Source organism: Perkinsus marinus (genome assembly GCF_000006405.1).
Source record: "Perkinsus marinus ATCC 50983 genomic scaffold scf_1104296950436, whole genome shotgun sequence".
Classification (NCBI taxonomy): Eukaryota; Perkinsozoa; order Perkinsida; family Perkinsidae; genus Perkinsus; species Perkinsus marinus.
The window spans coordinates 395,520-411,630 of NW_003209596.1; the positions used below are offsets into that span (position 1 = coordinate 395,520).

Consider the following 16,111-nt stretch of genomic DNA (forward strand, 5'->3'; position numbering starts at 1 on the left):
CATCACCACTGAGTTTGGGGTAGTCGTAGGTCTTCTTCTCTATACCACCGACCATCACGCCCCTCCTCTGGGTAGGTGTCGCACGAGTTGTGATAAAGGGGCTAGCGTAACTAATGTGATGAACACGTTGAGAAAATGGCATGAGCAGCGTATGTAATCTTGCAAACGAGTACATACCACACTTAGCCGAAATTCAGACGACGAAGCCAAGTATGTTGATTAGTGTTGTTACTCAAGAAAGCTTCCCCCTGGTGTAGTGGTGGTGGCTGTTCGACTAGAACTACCCGTAATGCTGCCTGTACAATTAGTAGCCAACCAAGGGTAGCTCCTACCTAGAGGTACTCTTATCTGAACGACAATACATGACAGTCACGACACACTGGACCCGCTAGTCTCGAGAGTGCAGCAGAAGAAGGAACACTAACTTATGATTCACAACGGAGCAAAGTCCCAAGGCCTGAGTTCGCCCTCTCAGAATTTTCATGTTCAGTTTTCATGATGTGAACTACCACCTCAAAAGAAGACCTTCAGTGTTTTATGATAACACTAATAAGGTATTCGACGGCACAGAATTTTTTAAATCTTTCTCAAGCAGTGAGATCTTCGTTCGCATTGATGGGCATCACAGATCTATCGGCAGTGTTGAGAGCTGCCACGACGAGCTCATGATGGGACGAACGGTCGTTGATAACATTTCCAATACCTCAATTGAGATTCGATCGTATTTTATTGTTGATGAGTTATGACTATAATACCTTAGCACGATCGAGATCCTTCTTGCTAAGGCCAGTACATACCAAACGCCCATGCCTATATACATGCTGCCCTGCAAGGCGTCGCTTATCCGCCAATTTAGCCATCGACCGGAGAATATCTCTCGTCTCCAACCGTCCCTGCGACCTCCCCTAAGACAACACAGATGCCACCAAGCCCTGAATTCTGACTTCTTCTTGATTCAGCTGAAACCAGAAACTTCATCGAGATTGGGAAATGACTTTCACACCATCATGGAGATCTTCTCGAAGTGTACGTCCCAGAATTTCATCGCTGCAAATTTTTTTCCGAAAAAAAATTTTGGAACATCCAGTCGGCAATTATTACCTCCTTATTGCAGTGCCGGGGCGCTCGGTCCTGTGAACGACTGGAAGTGTTTCGTTCGGAGTTCATGATGGACGCCGAACGTGCCGACTGCAAGACATTCGAGCTCCTTAGACCACCCGTGACTGGACCGCACTCACCTTGAAAAAAGAATGCTCAGTATGTCTCTGTACAGTGGTATTAGATCGTCTAGGAAAATTGGAAATTGGTGGTACGTGAACACTCGTATGGGCAGAAGTCTTAGGGCCGTCAAACGTCACCTGAATAGCTACGACTGCCTATGTATTCCTCTACTGCCTTATTACACTCCTAAGCACTTGAGGGCCCTTCACAGGAGCTACCGCTTGCAAGCTTTGTCGATGTCGAACGCGGCTCGACAAGGGAGCTCGTGAAGTGTTGACAGGATGGTAGGCGCTAGGAGATCCGTATAGAGCCGATCGACTGCTACCACCGCAGATAAATCTCGAAAACCATCGGCCAAAACGAGACCGAGTGTCACTAGTTTGGTGGTGGGTTGGTCCTGTCGCGTTGTCGCTAACAGTGATCATGTTACAGTGCTCATTGAGATAGTTCGAGGGCACTGTTGAAGACATCATTTGAAGCGAACAGGGAGGGAGAGCGCTGGACCTACGTAGAGACGTTTGCTGATCCAATTATGTTCTTGTAATACACAATGAACGTATTAAGTTCAGTGGTTTTGCCTACTACGGCGTTTTCTGCTACTATCGGACGATTAGAAACTCGCCAGTCCAACGACCATTTTGTTGAGCCCGTTATGATAGCGATTCGGCGACTTACCTGTGCGATCCCCTCCGGGAGTATGATGGTCTCTCAATCATCTTGGATGCCAAGGAGCAAGAGAGAGTCAACTTACGCAGAAGGGGAAAACAATCTTGCACATCTTGCGTTTCCTCAACGCACTTAGTCATGACGCGACAACTACGACCAACGCACGATCAATGATTTCCGCGGTCGACGATTGGTTATGAACTCACCCCAGTTAGAATTCCGCACTTTTTTGACTGTCTTTGTAACATTTCTCTGAGACGGCCACATTCCTACCTGTCCAGGTTATTAGTGGTACCCTGGATGCTGGGGATTCCCCATCGATCGGACCGCACAAGTTAGGCCTGTGCTTATGCTGTTAAATCCATTCCAATATACCCCGTAGTATCTTCTTACCTACCCTATGTCCAACGGAGAGACCAAGCCCCTCAACCCCCAGGCAGACCTTGCCCCTCCCGCCCCTATGGCTGGAGTGTACTTCGAGCACGACCCTGCAACGGTGAAATGCCCTTTCTGCCAGTACACTGGTCCGACCAAGGTTGACCATAAGATCAGCGCTGGTGAGTCTACGCCTGCTGTTATCATGACTCCGTTCATCCCCCTACAGGTTCGTGGATATGCGTTGCCATACTGGCCATCATCTTCTTCCCTCTGGCCTGGTTACCCTGTTGCTGCAAAGACTGCCAACAGGCTGACCATAAGTGCACCCATTGCAACGCCAAGGTCGGCGAGAAAGTATTCATCACGAGTTGATAAAACAACATGTGCCCACGATTGTGTGATTCCCATGCCTCTTCTGTGCTGATGATGGTACTCAGTCTCGCTCTTTGTTCAACATGGGGTGGTAACCACCGCTCCTTGGTCGGTTTTAGACGTATTTTCCCAAGCCTCCAATGTCTGCTGAAGAAGGCAAGCCTTTCATCCAGTCCCAGACGTACAACGCTACTGCCCCCCAGCCCGCGGTGGCCCCGACCGCCCCAGTGCCTATGGCCAACATGTTCTTCTCCGACGATCCAACGACTATCACTTGTCCTTATTGCAAGGCTACTACTACCACTAACGTCGAGCATAAGGTCAGCGCTGGTAGGCCAAGATCTGTGTGACTGCGGCTAGCTTAGCTAAAGTGGCTTCGATCAGGTTCATGGATCTGCGTCGCTATTCTCGCCCTAGTGTGCTTCCCTCTGGCCTGGTTGCCTTGCTGCTGTGATTCATGTCAGCAGGCGGACCATTCATGCGCCAATTGCAATCGCAAGGTCGGTGAGAAAGTGTTCATCACTTCTTAGATCGCTCCGCTCGTTGTGCCCGAGGCCGTATCAGATCACTTGTGAGTCACCGGCATGATAGTTGTTGTCCACTCCTTGCGTATTGAGTTCGAGGGAAGCCTTGGTGTATTTATCGATCACGCAAGACGGTCCATTATTCTCTGGTCCATGACAACCTCAGGCTGGTATGGTACCGTACCCTCCTAATTTCGGTTATTCACACGCTCATGCAATGCTGAGCATCGCTACCTTTGTGGAGAGTCGTCCCTAAGTCGACCGTGGCAATTTTCTATAGTCGATTGGTCAGGTTCGTGTATATGTTCTCTTCGATTCTACTTCTCGCTATGTTCTCGGTATTTCGAACTCCCCTTTTTCTGTTACAGGTTTCGAGAAGCTGACCATGTTAACACAGCCTTAGTTGACCAGACAGTCTACATCACATGTTAGTCATGTGTCTATAAACAATGTCATTCTTGCATAGGCTTGCGAGCTTCGCTGTGTTGTCACTTTTGGGCGGTATAGTTGATGGGGAAAGCCTCCTCTGAACTGGTCTCTTTAGTCCGCTGAAATCGGTTGCCATAATGGAACCTACAGAATCACAACCAGCGCCCACCAACACGTCCAAAGGACGGTATAGAAGGAGATCAAAAAAACGACAACAGAGTCAACAATTGTCAGCTAACGCACAGGGGGACTTACCGCACGAGGAGGAGGGAGGCGACGACGACGAAGGTTCAGCCGTGGATCCCCTCACACCTAATCCTTGGCAGGAAATAGTCGACGAACCTGAAGCCGCTTTGCCAGGGCGAGAGAAACAAAACGAAGCAAGCGCGACCGCTGAGGTTGAGGATCCCATTAGTGTTGAGGCGACCGGTGACGATCAGTCTAGTGCAGTTGAGCCAAAGGGCCTACGGGTCCAAATCGAGGGCTTGGTACCGCAAGATTTCAATCCGAATAGCGATGATGAAGTGATCGAGATTGCGGATGATGCTCGAGATCGAGCTGTGACTGGCTCGGATACGGAGGAGACCAGGCTCTTGGTCGGCACTGACGACAGTTATGGGGCGACCAAAGAGGATGTCTTCCCAAGAACGGACCCGGGGCATGAACCTTTCGACCTTCATTGCCCGGTGTGTGGACATTCGGGACCGACAGTTGTCACGCACGAACGTTCATGCGGTAAGTTGACGCCGTTTTCTTTACCATGCAAGAGCTTGTGTAGGTACATATATTTGCATGGCGATTCTGTTGGTGCTGTTCTTTCCAGTATCTCTGCTGCCTCTATGTTGTGATAGCTGCCAAGAGGCGACTCATCGGTGTGAGAATTGCGAGGCTTTTGTTGGTGAACAAGTGTTCATCACGAAATAGTCGACGCTTTGTCGTATCACGACATGCATGCAATCCACCACATTTGTTGTTATCAACAACAGCTTTGGGAGCTCTTGCGTTAACTCCAACTATTTATCAGTTTTTAAAGTCGACTCCGACTCCTCTACTATCACCCTATGGCCTCTAAGGTTGAGCTCCCCAATCTGCCTGGCTATCAGCCTAAGGTAGGCTCTGCTGATCGCCAGCTTGAGTTTTCATGGTCGGGGTCTTCTTGTTACTAATGTAGCCGATTCCTGGGGAAATGTGTCGCTCTTGTGAGCTGTATCGTCATGGTTGAACCTCCCTGTAATCTGGGTTCAGGTGGACCGAGTGAATCATCACGTCCACCAGTCATGGGGATTCGATAACGGTCAGCGTATCGAGAAGAGCATCTTCAATAGAGAGAGGCCGAAGCTGGTCGAAGTGAGCCCCTCAGCCTTATGAACGTCAGGCATCCCGACCGATCAGGTCCCGAGGGCCCCCGAGGGCTGGCGGGATGGCGAGGCATTGCCCAAGTCTACCACACATGACGTTTATATCGCTCCCAATGGGGTACCGGACACTGAGCAGCTCCCGGCTTGGGACGCTCTGGATCGACATGTCCTGAGGTGGGTCTTGTGAAGTGAGCCGAAATAGAATGTGTTGTGATGCAGGTTCTTCGGTTACTATAAGGAAGCCGTTGTGGAGTCCAACTTGGAAAACTATCGCATCAGGCCCTGTATCCTCTACTACTACCTCGGTACGTTCACTGGTCGGTGCATGAATCGGGTATGTCGAGGTGTTCTCAGAGGATGACACTATGCACGCGAGTGAGCCTCGACAAGATAACAGTGGTCTCAGCCAAGGCATGCTCCTCAAACGCCACAGGTGACATCCAACTGGTCTATGTAGCTACGACTTGAACGATTTTCTTGTAGGATCCCGACGAGTAACGGCAACGGCTTCATCGTAGCTCAAGACCTGGTAAGGATAGAATCTCGTTGTCGCTTCGGACGCTCTATTCAGTGCGAGAAAATGTGCATTTCATATGTTGGTGACAACATGAAAAATTCTGCGGAAATTTTGGGAGATTATTTCTCTTCTATAGTTAGTGAAGAACCTCTTGAGCTCAGTTGAGGGAAGCGAATATTTGTTCCTCTAGCATTGGTTGTTGTTTCTCCTCAGAAAGTCGGTGAAACCATCAACATCTACGGTAAGGTCATACAAATCACAGCAGTAGATGCGTTCACTAGGAGTTACTATGAAAATGTAACTCATGCAGCTGAGCTACGCATTTGAGATAGCACCATATCAGGTCTTGAAGACTGAGCAGGCTCCCAATACGGAAATACCGGACGACTACTTCGCGCTCGTCAAGAAGGAGGCGATGGTCACCGAGACGGCCATGCCCCGTAGGATCTCTAATGATGCTGCTCATAGGCATTCATCTTGTGTAGGCACTTATGAGAAGATCTATAGGGAGGCTATGCTGGGCGGGGTCCTGCCCAATGATCGATTGCAGCAGTTCTTAGAGAACGACCGCAAGGTACGTTCAGTCAGTCGTAGTTGATGTAGCTGTTGGTCTGTGGAAGGTGTGCCGCTTCTATGCTGTTATGGATGACCTCAAGACTGAACAGTACGAGAGGAGACCGTTCACCATCTTCTACTTCCTCAGTGATGATACCATTGAAATTAGAGAACAGTACCACTCCGATCCGAACCTATTCGAAACACTATCCCGTGCCGATCTGTAGATATCCTCTTAATTGTGGCCGAGACAGTTTCCCCGTATTCTTCAAGCGCGGCCGTGTTGCCAAAGGTAGCCTCTGTCCTCAACAGACCCATACGGCAATTCTTCGCTCAGGTGGCGTGCCGGTTCATGGTCCTTGTGACCCTGTCCCCCCCTCGGGCTGCTTCTATAAGGTTCAGGACCTCTATGTTGGACAGACCATACGCCTGGTATCCTTGGGGTGACCGATTCACCAAGTCGATGAAACTGTTTTAGGTCAATAACGATCTGTTCATATACGACGCGGATGCTTTCACGCGGGAGTACTTCAAAAGCATTGGAAGTACTGCCAGGAAGTCTCGTCATCGGTTCCAGGAGTTTCCTCATTAGTTGAGCTCGCTCCAAAGCGAGACGTCCGACTGCCAGAAAAGACCGTCCCTCGTCCACCGACTCCGCCATACACTGGATACGGATCATGGGACGACTCCATGGGATCGGTCTTCAGCCTTGTGCCCAAGGTCCCTAGGAAGGACATGCATAAGCTCCTCATCAACGACGGTTCGATCCCTGGCGATGACATTTTTACTGTTCATGTTTGTCTTACAGGTAAAGTGCTGCGGTTCTCGGCGAAGTTCTCCAACCCCGAGCCTGAAGACGTGAGTCGGAGGTAAGCCTCAGCCACAGCTCGGTCGTGATCCCACTGATTAGGTTCGTATTCAATTATCAACTATGTGACGACACTCTGTCCATTCACGAGCCCCCGCAGAGAAATCTCGGTATCGTTACAGGGAAATTCTTGGAGAATGGAACTTACCTCAACGAGACGACGGGTAGGGACTGAGCTCGCACGGTCGGGATCCTTTCGCACATGGTCAGGTCGCTTGATGAGCCCCCTTGACCTGATACCAGGGAAGACTGTGATAGTGTTCAATCACAGCTTCATCATCACCGGTTGTGATGAGTGAGGCTGATCTCCCACACTGGTTGGATGATAGTTGTCTCGGCAGTTACACCCGCAAGTACTTCGCCAAGGCTCACCCCGATGTCCAGCTCGTCGTCGAGGACGAGGATCGCGCGGTGGTCCCTGATCAGGAGTAACGTCACGATCTTTGAGTGACCATCATGGATTTGGCCTCAGGTCTGATCTCAGCACTATCATTCCCAAGTTGCGTGAGAATCTGCTGCAACAATTCCCACGCGTACGGGATATATTCCGGCGCATCGACAAGGACCACAACGGCGTCATCACATGTGAGGCGCCGAGAGTTGACAAAGCGCGAGGCTTGTGATTGTTATTTCAGTGGACGAAGTTAGAGAGGTGCTCGCGAATCATGGCTTCCAACTCAATCAGACTGACGCGACCGCCATTTTGAGGGCCTTTGATACCAACAAGGATGGCCACATCTCGTAGGCTGCTGGTGCTACTTGTCTCCCCGAAGTCACCGATCGAATCTTAGCTACAACGAGTTCTGTGATGCTGTACTAGAGCCTGACTATAAGGGCTATGCAGGGGAGCCTCAACCGAGAAAACCATCTTTGTTCAAAGGAGATAAGGACTATGCCGCAGCAGCTGCCTGCAGGGTAGGTCGAACGTACGCTGTACATCTTGTGACTTCCATTGTCGTCAGTCGGTTGAGGCCGCCGAGACCGCCAAGATCCGTCGTGCCGTCCGAGAGGTCGGGGATGTCTTCTACAAGCATCCAACGATGTCCCACCGACTTATCAAAGAACTTTGCAGTAGATCTATAACGCGCACGTTTCGAAGCAGCGGATGTATGTCAGGAGTGTCGGACAACCAGAAGACTGATACCAGTCAAATTCGACTCGCCTTACTCCGCTTCGGTTTTCCCTTCGATCAAGAAGAGATTGATCGCTGTGTGTGGTGAGTTCGCTTGTGTGATCCCTCGGTTGGCTGAAAATTCTCCTCAGCTTCGTGATGACTCCCGAGAGCGATGAACCCGTTGATCTCACGCAAGTGCCGTTCGTTGAGTTCACCAAGGCCATCGTCGCTACCTATCATGACCACATTACTACCCGATAGGTGAGATTGATCTAGCTTCATCAGTCCCCACTATCTCAGCAGCCTTTCAGGTGCGTTCGCGGTGGCAACATCAACGGGCGCGGCCGTTCAAGGTGTAACCCGCGTCGATCTGCTGTCACACTGCATCGACATTGTTCGAATCATGTTCGTTGTCACGACTATGTCGGTTGCGTTGTTGAGTAGCGCCGAACCTACCCTTGACAAGACTCTCAGGTTGGCATTCCTGACTTACATGAGGCACACATCCTATCCTATAAATACTTAAAAAATGGCAGCACTCAAGAAGATGTAACACACTGTGGTTCATTTTTCGAGTGTGGTTCCTATACAATACATCTCTACAACTGCTTCGTATTGGCATGTGCCCTCCCGTCTTCATGAAAAGGCGGGAGCCGTTAGGATTGTCCACTACTTATGGTGTTACACAGTCGACCTGCGAATAAACGAGTTTGAGACTTCGGCACTGATTGTAGCTGGGCTGGTTGAAGAAATACAGGAATTACCTCTACCGTCTAGGCTTATGCAGACGACTCTGCCCTGTGCGATTCTCGATTCGGGACGAATTCACGATTTTCACTCGTGAACTCGGTCAGCTGATGTCGTAGGTTAGTAGACAACACTGATGAGGATTAATGGAAGCATGCCGGTGGTCGACTTCGGGTTTCGTGACGTCATTATTTATCAAGCTCCCTATGCGACACTCGTCGCTTTATCAGCAACTCAACCCACTCAATTCGAAAACAACACTCATGAGATGTCCTCAACGTGGCTGCATTCATGTATGAGTCTGTCAACTGCACACCATCACTCTCGACGACGAACCCGTGGAGGCACCTATTGAATATCCGGTCATCGAAATATCATTCTGCGGCACCCACTGAGGTAGCGCGATATCTCTTGAGTTGTCGCAACTGACGAGCCGAAACTGTATCGGGCGACATGTCGTTATCAGAATCCAACACTCGTGAGACTTCCCCAAGCAGTTGATCAGCGCGGCTCTTCAGTTTCCTCCCAAACTGGGAGACGCTACTCCAGACCCAACCTGTTGACAAAAAATCATGATGCTCTCCCACGATGGACGACCCACCAGCATTCTCCTTCGCTTCGTCTAGCCACCCCTGCCACAGTACTGCATGTCCCTCCTGAGACGCCAGCGTCACTGCTCACCGGGAGCTTTCTACGGCTTAGTACAGATCGTCGCCGTTGGCGTTTCACATTATCCACCTCAAACCCACCCATAGACATGCTGCGTTGCAAAGACCTCTTCTCACCAACTGTGTTATGTAGCCTTCAGGAAGAAGGAGACTATTCATTCGGAGGAGCTGAATACTCACATGCCACTATGAGCTGTCCGTCGCCGTCGTCTGTGCACCATGTCGACTTCCATTCTAGGAGGATCCACTTCACCGAAATCCTCCGCTTGCCGACCCGCAGCCTCCTCCGTTCGTGGTAAACTGCAATGACCAGTGTTGGAGGATATGCACAGAGTCAACTTCATAGATTGGTGACAGTACGAAAATTTAGAGAAATCGTACCTACACACTTCTATCCGATTTTATATCAAAACTTTATAATCAGTGAGGAAACTCCTGAACTCAGCCGAGGAAAACGACCATATATTTTAACACTAGCAATAACTAACCGACTCTGGGAATGATGGAGTGTTGCTCCGGTTCTCTCTTTTCCTCCTTGGTGTACTCTGCCTCGATCGATGGAGGGCGGCCTCATACGCCCGAGCTTCAAAGTCTGTGGGTGATTGCATCACAGGACTCCTCCTAGAACTTTCTAACCTCTTATCGTCTCACGAGGAGCCTTCAGGCCTCCTCTCCCTGACGCTGTTACTTCATAGGGGAAGTCCTTCATAGAGGAATTCACGACTAACCATAGCGTTCCCCTCACATTGCTGTCCAGAGAGGCTCGAGCATCGACTGTAGACCGTTTCGGACGGCTCTCATAGAACGCATGCTAATGACAATCACGAATGTGGCCTTTCTATAAGAAGTTCCCTACTGGGCACTCCGATTCAAGTCGATGTCGATATCGCCGGAGTTTCTCTTGGAGCTCCGACGGGGGCATTCGTAGTATAAATGTTCCTACAGCGACTTCATTGCGGGAGCTCCTATCTGCCAGTTCGTGATGTCAACAGGATCTGTCTCAGCTACCCTCACCCCTAGTTAGCAATTCGAGGGGTAGTGGACTCAGCGGCATCACCCAGCAGTCAGCAAAAAGATGCATTCACCTCAGAACTAACACTACATCAATGCTTTAGAAATATCTAGAAGGAATGTGGTTTACATAGGGCTCTGTAGCATAGCATCGATGAGCTGTTGACCGCGGCACTGCAGTGGGACGGCCTGGGAATGACGACGCTCCTCGACTGAGTTCAGAGACCCCCGTCACGTTCACCGTTCGCAGCATACTGGGAACGTCTTCTATCCCGAAGAAGAAAACCCACATTGTGACTGAAACTGTCGGCAGTCCGAGGGCAGACCAGTGTGCAGAATGGTGGCCTGGATAAGCAACCTTGGACGGCTGAGACCGGTTACCTCAGAAGTGGCACTTGAGCCCGATATCTCCCATTGAGCTGAGTTGTGTCAAAGTACCACTCATCATCCGGGTCCACTTATCATGCATACCGACGACATGCTCTATGCTTTCACGTTGTCTCCAGTGACCAGTCGTCTGCCCCTGAGCACCACAGTACTACTGTTGTGTTCAGTACGATAGTAGTACTGTTCAACCGACAGTGCTGTACTACTGTGACAGTAGTATCACTAGCAATCTATTCATTCCGGGATAATAAGCGCCTGCTGAAGCAACATACCCCTCCCCCTTTCCTCATCAACAGTCGATGATGATGATGAACAACCGTTGCCACAGGTTCACTCGACATTGGGTATAACATGCTGTAGCGAGAAGAGAGCTGATGCCCTGCATTGACGGACACAGTGCTTTAAAGGGAGTGAGAAGAAACTGGACAGTAGGAGGTAGTATCACTCTGCTATGGATATCTTGGGGTCAACCCGTCTAAGCTCGCCTTGGTTCACATTATCTACAGCGGTCCTGTATTGATAGGGCTTGAACCCTAGCAGTGTAGTTTGGAGGATCTGCATCACATCACCGTGTGTGACCAATACAAGTGCCTTACTGCCAGTCTGAGGAGCAAAGGGAACAAACTGGATACGGTACTACCAACAACAGCCCCACAAAGTTTACGACTATCTGGTCTTGGAACACGACTGATTATGCCGTGCTCCTGAGTCATCATCACTAGCCTGGACAGCTCTCACCACTACCCTCACCCGTGGTACGTTTACTACTATAATTACATTTCCCATTTTTCCAGTACTCTTACTACCACGATTGATCTCTTTGCTACTACTAATGCTACCACTACTCTCACTATTACTATCGATACTAATTCAACCCTAAATCCATGTATCACCTTTATGTGTTCCTTCAAGACAGCCAGACCCCTAGCAGCGACACTATCAGGTTCCTCTGCATTGAAGTCCTCGAGGCTCTCATGATGGGCATCCCTCTCCCACACCTTCGCATAGGATCCATCCGAGGTCATGTCTATACTTCCAAAGTATCTCTCTCGCAATCTAGTATCGAACTGTATCTTGTCTATAGGGAACCCCACAACACTGGCAAAGACCTCAGCCGTTTCCCTGGTACGCAGGAAATCTGATGACACTATTTCCATCTGATAAACAACAGATCAAAAATGACGCTAAGTTGGTGCCCTCCTCCCTACCTCCATCGAGGCACCCTTGTATTGACTGAGGAAAGCCCTAGCAGAAGACTTGACCTGTTCCCGCCCAGCGCCCGTCAGGCCATAGGCCTTACAACCGACCTCGGGATTGCTGACAATCAAGTTAGCCACATTAGCTTCTGACTGGCCGTGGCGAATGAGGAAGATAAGAGGAATGGGTGGTGTGGTATCAGGCATTGAAAAATTGCACACTGCTTCGTGATCAGTAGGCCCGGGGGCTAGTTCCCAGAACTCGACAGGAGACTGTAGTGAATTTCCGGGTGAACTATGCTGTGCTTGCTCAATAGTCGAGGATTAGAGTGGACTCTGATGTGCGAATGAATATACCAAAGAAGTTTGAAGTACGGATGTGTACATGTTGACATAAAATTTCCGTGCAGGAGTTTCATTAGGGCTGTAGTGTAACGGGAAATGCTCATGTGTGTGGAGTCAGCTTCCCAAGTTCTAACCTCGCAGTGTGACATTTTCTCCCTTTCTTTTGAAATTACGAGTTTTAGCTGCCGAGCGCAGCGACTATAGTTTTCGTCTTGTCGAAAGGGTCTAATTCTAACTGTGATTCCCTGATTCTCGAAAATACTCAGATTCAATGGAGTCACCCGAGAAATCAGCCTCGCGAGCAAGGCATATTGAGTAAGAGTTTTACTCAGCCAAAAAATCAACTTTAGATTCTCGAATCAGCTTGGAGATTCATATATCATCGCGATGATGCTGATTTCTCGCTCCAGAGTAAAAAATCAGTAAATCACGGGTTACTACTCACCATCTGTTTTTTTTTCATCGCGGTGAATCCTCTGGCTCACCTGTTGCATCAGGATCCGCTCACGGGCCCTGTTCTCACTCCTAGGCAGACCGCTAAGCTGCTCGTCTTGCCAGTCCTTGTTGTCAGCGAAGGTATGGGAATATGATGGTAGTATAGGGGTCTCCGCTAGAGTTCTTATCAACTTCGTAAGTGACCAGGTGCAATGGAAACCTTGGCAGCTTATCACTGACGGTGAAGTCACCCCTCAGTTAACCAAGGCATGTACCGGAGTGCAGCGTCCGTTGAGATTGATGACTACACTGAAGTGGATACTAGGCGCTGGGCCCATGCCGCAGACGTCATTTTACTACAGAATAACTGTAGTAGCCGTACTGGGCCCACATACCTTCGCACTGGATACCCGAACACATAATGCAACTCTGTTCGTGGGCCTAGTCGCTACTGCTGGGCGTTTTTGTCTGGTTGATCTTGGGATCACTGGACACTAATTCACCTACATGTAGGAGCATCCAGATTTCGGAATGCTGCACAGTTCCTTGGCAAGAGCTTTTGAATAACAGAGTCGAGCGTTTTGTTCTACGGGTGGGACCCACTATCAGTTGTTGTTAGTTTTTCATCCTCTTCTATAGCCACCATGTCTGCTTGTGTGGAGCTGTCCCACTGCACATACATCTTCTTGGGGTTGTGCTATGGTGTTGTATTAGTAGCTATAATTTGTTCTCTAATATCAGTGTACATAATGCAGACACAACCTGTTTGGGTGATCGTCCTCATCTCTGTTGGTGTTGCATGGCTTGCCTTCGGAGTTGCCTTTAAGTTTGTGTTCTCTGTGAGAGACTCGCGACGCCAGCGGTTGGGCACTGGAGTCGCTGAGAAGGATAGTCCAACTGTCTGTGAACAGAGTTCAAGTCTCAGGCGACCTGGATGAGCCGCGCAGTTTTGACTGTGGAAATGTATCATCACTATAACGATTCGTTGTTAACGACAATAGCAACATTGCTCGTCTCTTAACGTCTTCTAAGTAACAGCACTGTGTTCAGTGCGTAACTTCGAGAAATAATAGTATTTTATAAGGCTGGGTTTATACTACACCCATAGGTATAGCATTACAGCATGGATGGGGCCCTCGGGGGTCCGTCACCGATATGATCGGAGACTCTGGCTAGCTTGAAAGTATCTTTGCTAGCGTCAGGATCTCGGACCTCGCAACTGTAGTTTCGATTGGGAGTACTGTGTTGAAGTATAGGAAAGTAATGTTTTCGTATTGCAATAGCGAAGGTGTACTGTTGTCAGGTTTGTTTCATACGTACTATCTTTTATTGTCACTCCCTCTATGGAACGGCTCCACATCTCTTTCGCTAAGGCCATCACTCTCCTGGTCTTGTGGCTCATCACCATTCTCACTCTCGTTGCAGTGGCACTAATATGTGCCTTCGCCTTCCATCTTAGCGGCATTGTTGTTGGCAGTATCATCGTCGTTTGCAGCCTCATCGCAGTGGTCGGTCTGGTTGCTCGTAGGTGGATAGTTGTCGAACGCGATATCACGATCTCTGAGTACTACGGCAAGGAAGACGACCCTGTTAGGTCTTCTTCTACTGTCGCTGATGAGGCTATTGCTACTGCAGTGTAGATACATGAAAGCATGATCGTGGGTTTCGCGCGACGATGTGAAAACTGGCAAAGTTTCTGATTGTTGTAACTTTGCTGTTGTCTTTGCGTGCTGCTAGCAACAGTGTTTCGCTTTCGCGGAATCTGTCTCGACTGCTATCGTTACTCTCTCACGGTTTTTCATCTCGTTACCTGTATCATGTTTTTGAGCACATCGTCCCCGTACACGGCTCGTCGATTACGTAATTAGGAGGTCTATCCTGTTGTTGCACCGTCACGGTGGTGTGCACCCTACCGAGATATCTTGCCGTGTTTTTTACTCGCTAATCTTTGTAGTCGTCGTGAACTCACTCTCATGCTAGCCGTCATAGTCCAGGTGGGACTCTTATTATCCGTGTTTTCGCTGTACCAGTACTCGTCTATTGTCAATACCTCATGTTATGCTATTAGGAGACTCTCTTTGAAAGAGGGTCGTTATTGTGGAGGACAATCACATTTATTGCTCAAGTCTGCTGTACTTTGTAGCATACCCTATAATTATCGTCGTCATCACGAACACCGGCCACTTTTCGACGAAAACTTCATCAATTTTCTTGTGTTCGACAGTTGATTAAGGAGGTTGTCGTTGTTGTTACTACACCAACGATTCCACTATTGAACCAGCGGAGAACGAGAAGACGCTGCATTTATCGCAAGCATTGAGTGTTCGGCGAATCGTCTTCGTCCTCCTCTTCTCATGGAGGAGATGCGGATGAAAATAAGGGTAACGCCAGTGAGAGGAAAGATTCCGGACAGCATAAGTGTGATAAGCGATCCTCTGATGTGGTTACATACGGTTCCCCTTCTTGGGTGGACTCAATGATCCCTTCCGGTGTAATACAATCCGGCAATCGCAACTTTTTGCTAATGTTGCGGGTTTGCCAAATGCTATAATTCCTGGCAGTCTCACTTTTTTGCTCATTTGTATGTGCTGCTTTTTCAGTTACAAAGTAGCAACCACATTTACACCCTAGCAATTTCTGGTATAGGTTTTAGCAACCAAATGTTAAAAGTAGCAAATTCGAAAGTGTTTTCCAGCAAGTCGCTCTTTTTTGCTCTTTTTTTGCTGCATTGTATATTCCCCCGGAATGTTTTACACCCTGGCACTTTTGCCCAAATGTGCTTCGCCCGCACATTTTCGTTATTCTGGCAAGTTGTGCTCATTTGCTGTTTAATATTTTTCGCGTTGTAATAATATAATCTGGCACCTTTCAAGGTTTGCTCTTGTGTGATGTTCCTGCATGAAATATACAAATTGGCAGTGGCCGGTATGTGACAATGCTGCGCTACTTTTATGTTTTGGCTATTTGCTCTCTTGTAACTTACGCCCTGCGGGAATATATACTAGCGTTTTGCTCACTCGCTCAATCTGCGTCTCTGTTGGGGTTATTAGCAAACTTATCATTTTGCATTATTCGTACGAGCAATATACAATCGAGCAAACATAGTTATGGGATAGCGTTTCTCGTTCGATTACGGTATTACGCCTTATATCTTACGCTCCAGAACATGTTCATGCCCTGTGCACTTACTAAGTATCTTATCTATCAAAGTGTCACACTTTGTGTCTCACTTCAAGTGAGTCACTTAGTATCGGGTCAAAGCGTGATAGCACTCTAGTGAGATATATCATTCACTCCGAAGACAGCGCGAGTGATGATCA

The 16,111-nt window shown here is 48.8% G+C and overlaps 6 protein-coding genes across 6 annotated transcripts; 4 read left to right on the forward strand and 2 right to left on the reverse strand.

The window, feature by feature from the left end:
- Positions 1-2,287: 2,287 nt before the first annotated feature.
- Positions 2,288-2,637, forward strand: Pmar_PMAR018592 (lipopolysaccharide-induced transcription factor regulating tumor necrosis factor alpha, putative; the record flags this gene model as incomplete). The annotated part of the gene is made up of 2 exons (XM_002778106.1): positions 2,288-2,444; positions 2,492-2,637. The coding sequence occupies 2 exons, from the start codon at positions 2,288-2,290 to the stop codon at positions 2,635-2,637; spliced, it is 303 nt and encodes a 100-aa protein (XP_002778152.1).
- A 140-nt stretch (positions 2,638-2,777) lies between these two features.
- On the forward strand, positions 2,778-3,167 carry Pmar_PMAR018593 (lipopolysaccharide-induced transcription factor regulating tumor necrosis factor alpha, putative; the record flags this gene model as incomplete). Its single annotated transcript, XM_002778107.1, has 2 exons — positions 2,778-2,967; positions 3,022-3,167. The coding sequence occupies 2 exons, from the start codon at positions 2,778-2,780 to the stop codon at positions 3,165-3,167; spliced, it is 336 nt and encodes a 111-aa protein (XP_002778153.1).
- Positions 3,168-4,054: 887 nt separating this feature from the next.
- Pmar_PMAR018594 (hypothetical protein) lies at positions 4,055-4,288 on the reverse strand (the record flags this gene model as incomplete). Its single annotated transcript, XM_002778108.1, has 1 exon — positions 4,055-4,288. The coding sequence occupies one exon, from the start codon at positions 4,286-4,288 to the stop codon at positions 4,055-4,057; it is 234 nt and encodes a 77-aa protein (XP_002778154.1).
- A 363-nt stretch (positions 4,289-4,651) lies between these two features.
- On the forward strand, positions 4,652-8,108 carry Pmar_PMAR018595 (conserved hypothetical protein; the record flags this gene model as incomplete). Its single annotated transcript, XM_002778109.1, has 21 exons — positions 4,652-4,699; positions 4,836-4,937; positions 4,983-5,122; positions 5,168-5,253; positions 5,303-5,381; positions 5,432-5,477; positions 5,679-5,748; positions 5,798-6,039; positions 6,086-6,195; positions 6,248-6,452; positions 6,499-6,565; positions 6,598-6,780; positions 6,829-6,889; positions 6,931-7,052; positions 7,099-7,183; positions 7,230-7,316; positions 7,361-7,473; positions 7,524-7,629; positions 7,680-7,803; positions 7,851-7,959; positions 8,005-8,108. The coding sequence occupies 21 exons, from the start codon at positions 4,652-4,654 to the stop codon at positions 8,106-8,108; spliced, it is 2,289 nt and encodes a 762-aa protein (XP_002778155.1).
- A 3,119-nt stretch (positions 8,109-11,227) lies between these two features.
- Pmar_PMAR018596 (2,3-bisphosphoglycerate-dependent phosphoglycerate mutase, putative) lies at positions 11,228-12,220 on the reverse strand. The gene is made up of 3 exons (XM_002778110.1): positions 12,024-12,220; positions 11,709-11,972; positions 11,228-11,418 (listed from the first exon to the last, which is right to left on the reverse strand). Exons 1-3 carry the CDS (start codon positions 12,216-12,218, stop codon positions 11,257-11,259), a joined length of 621 nt encoding a protein of 206 aa, XP_002778156.1. The 5' UTR covers positions 12,219-12,220; the 3' UTR covers positions 11,228-11,256.
- A 1,895-nt stretch (positions 12,221-14,115) lies between these two features.
- Pmar_PMAR018597 (hypothetical protein) lies at positions 14,116-14,979 on the forward strand. Its single transcript, XM_002778111.1, has one exon. It carries the CDS (start codon positions 14,135-14,137, stop codon positions 14,429-14,431), a length of 297 nt encoding a protein of 98 aa, XP_002778157.1. The 5' UTR covers positions 14,116-14,134; the 3' UTR covers positions 14,432-14,979.
- The last annotated feature ends 1,132 nt before the right edge of the window (positions 14,980-16,111 follow it).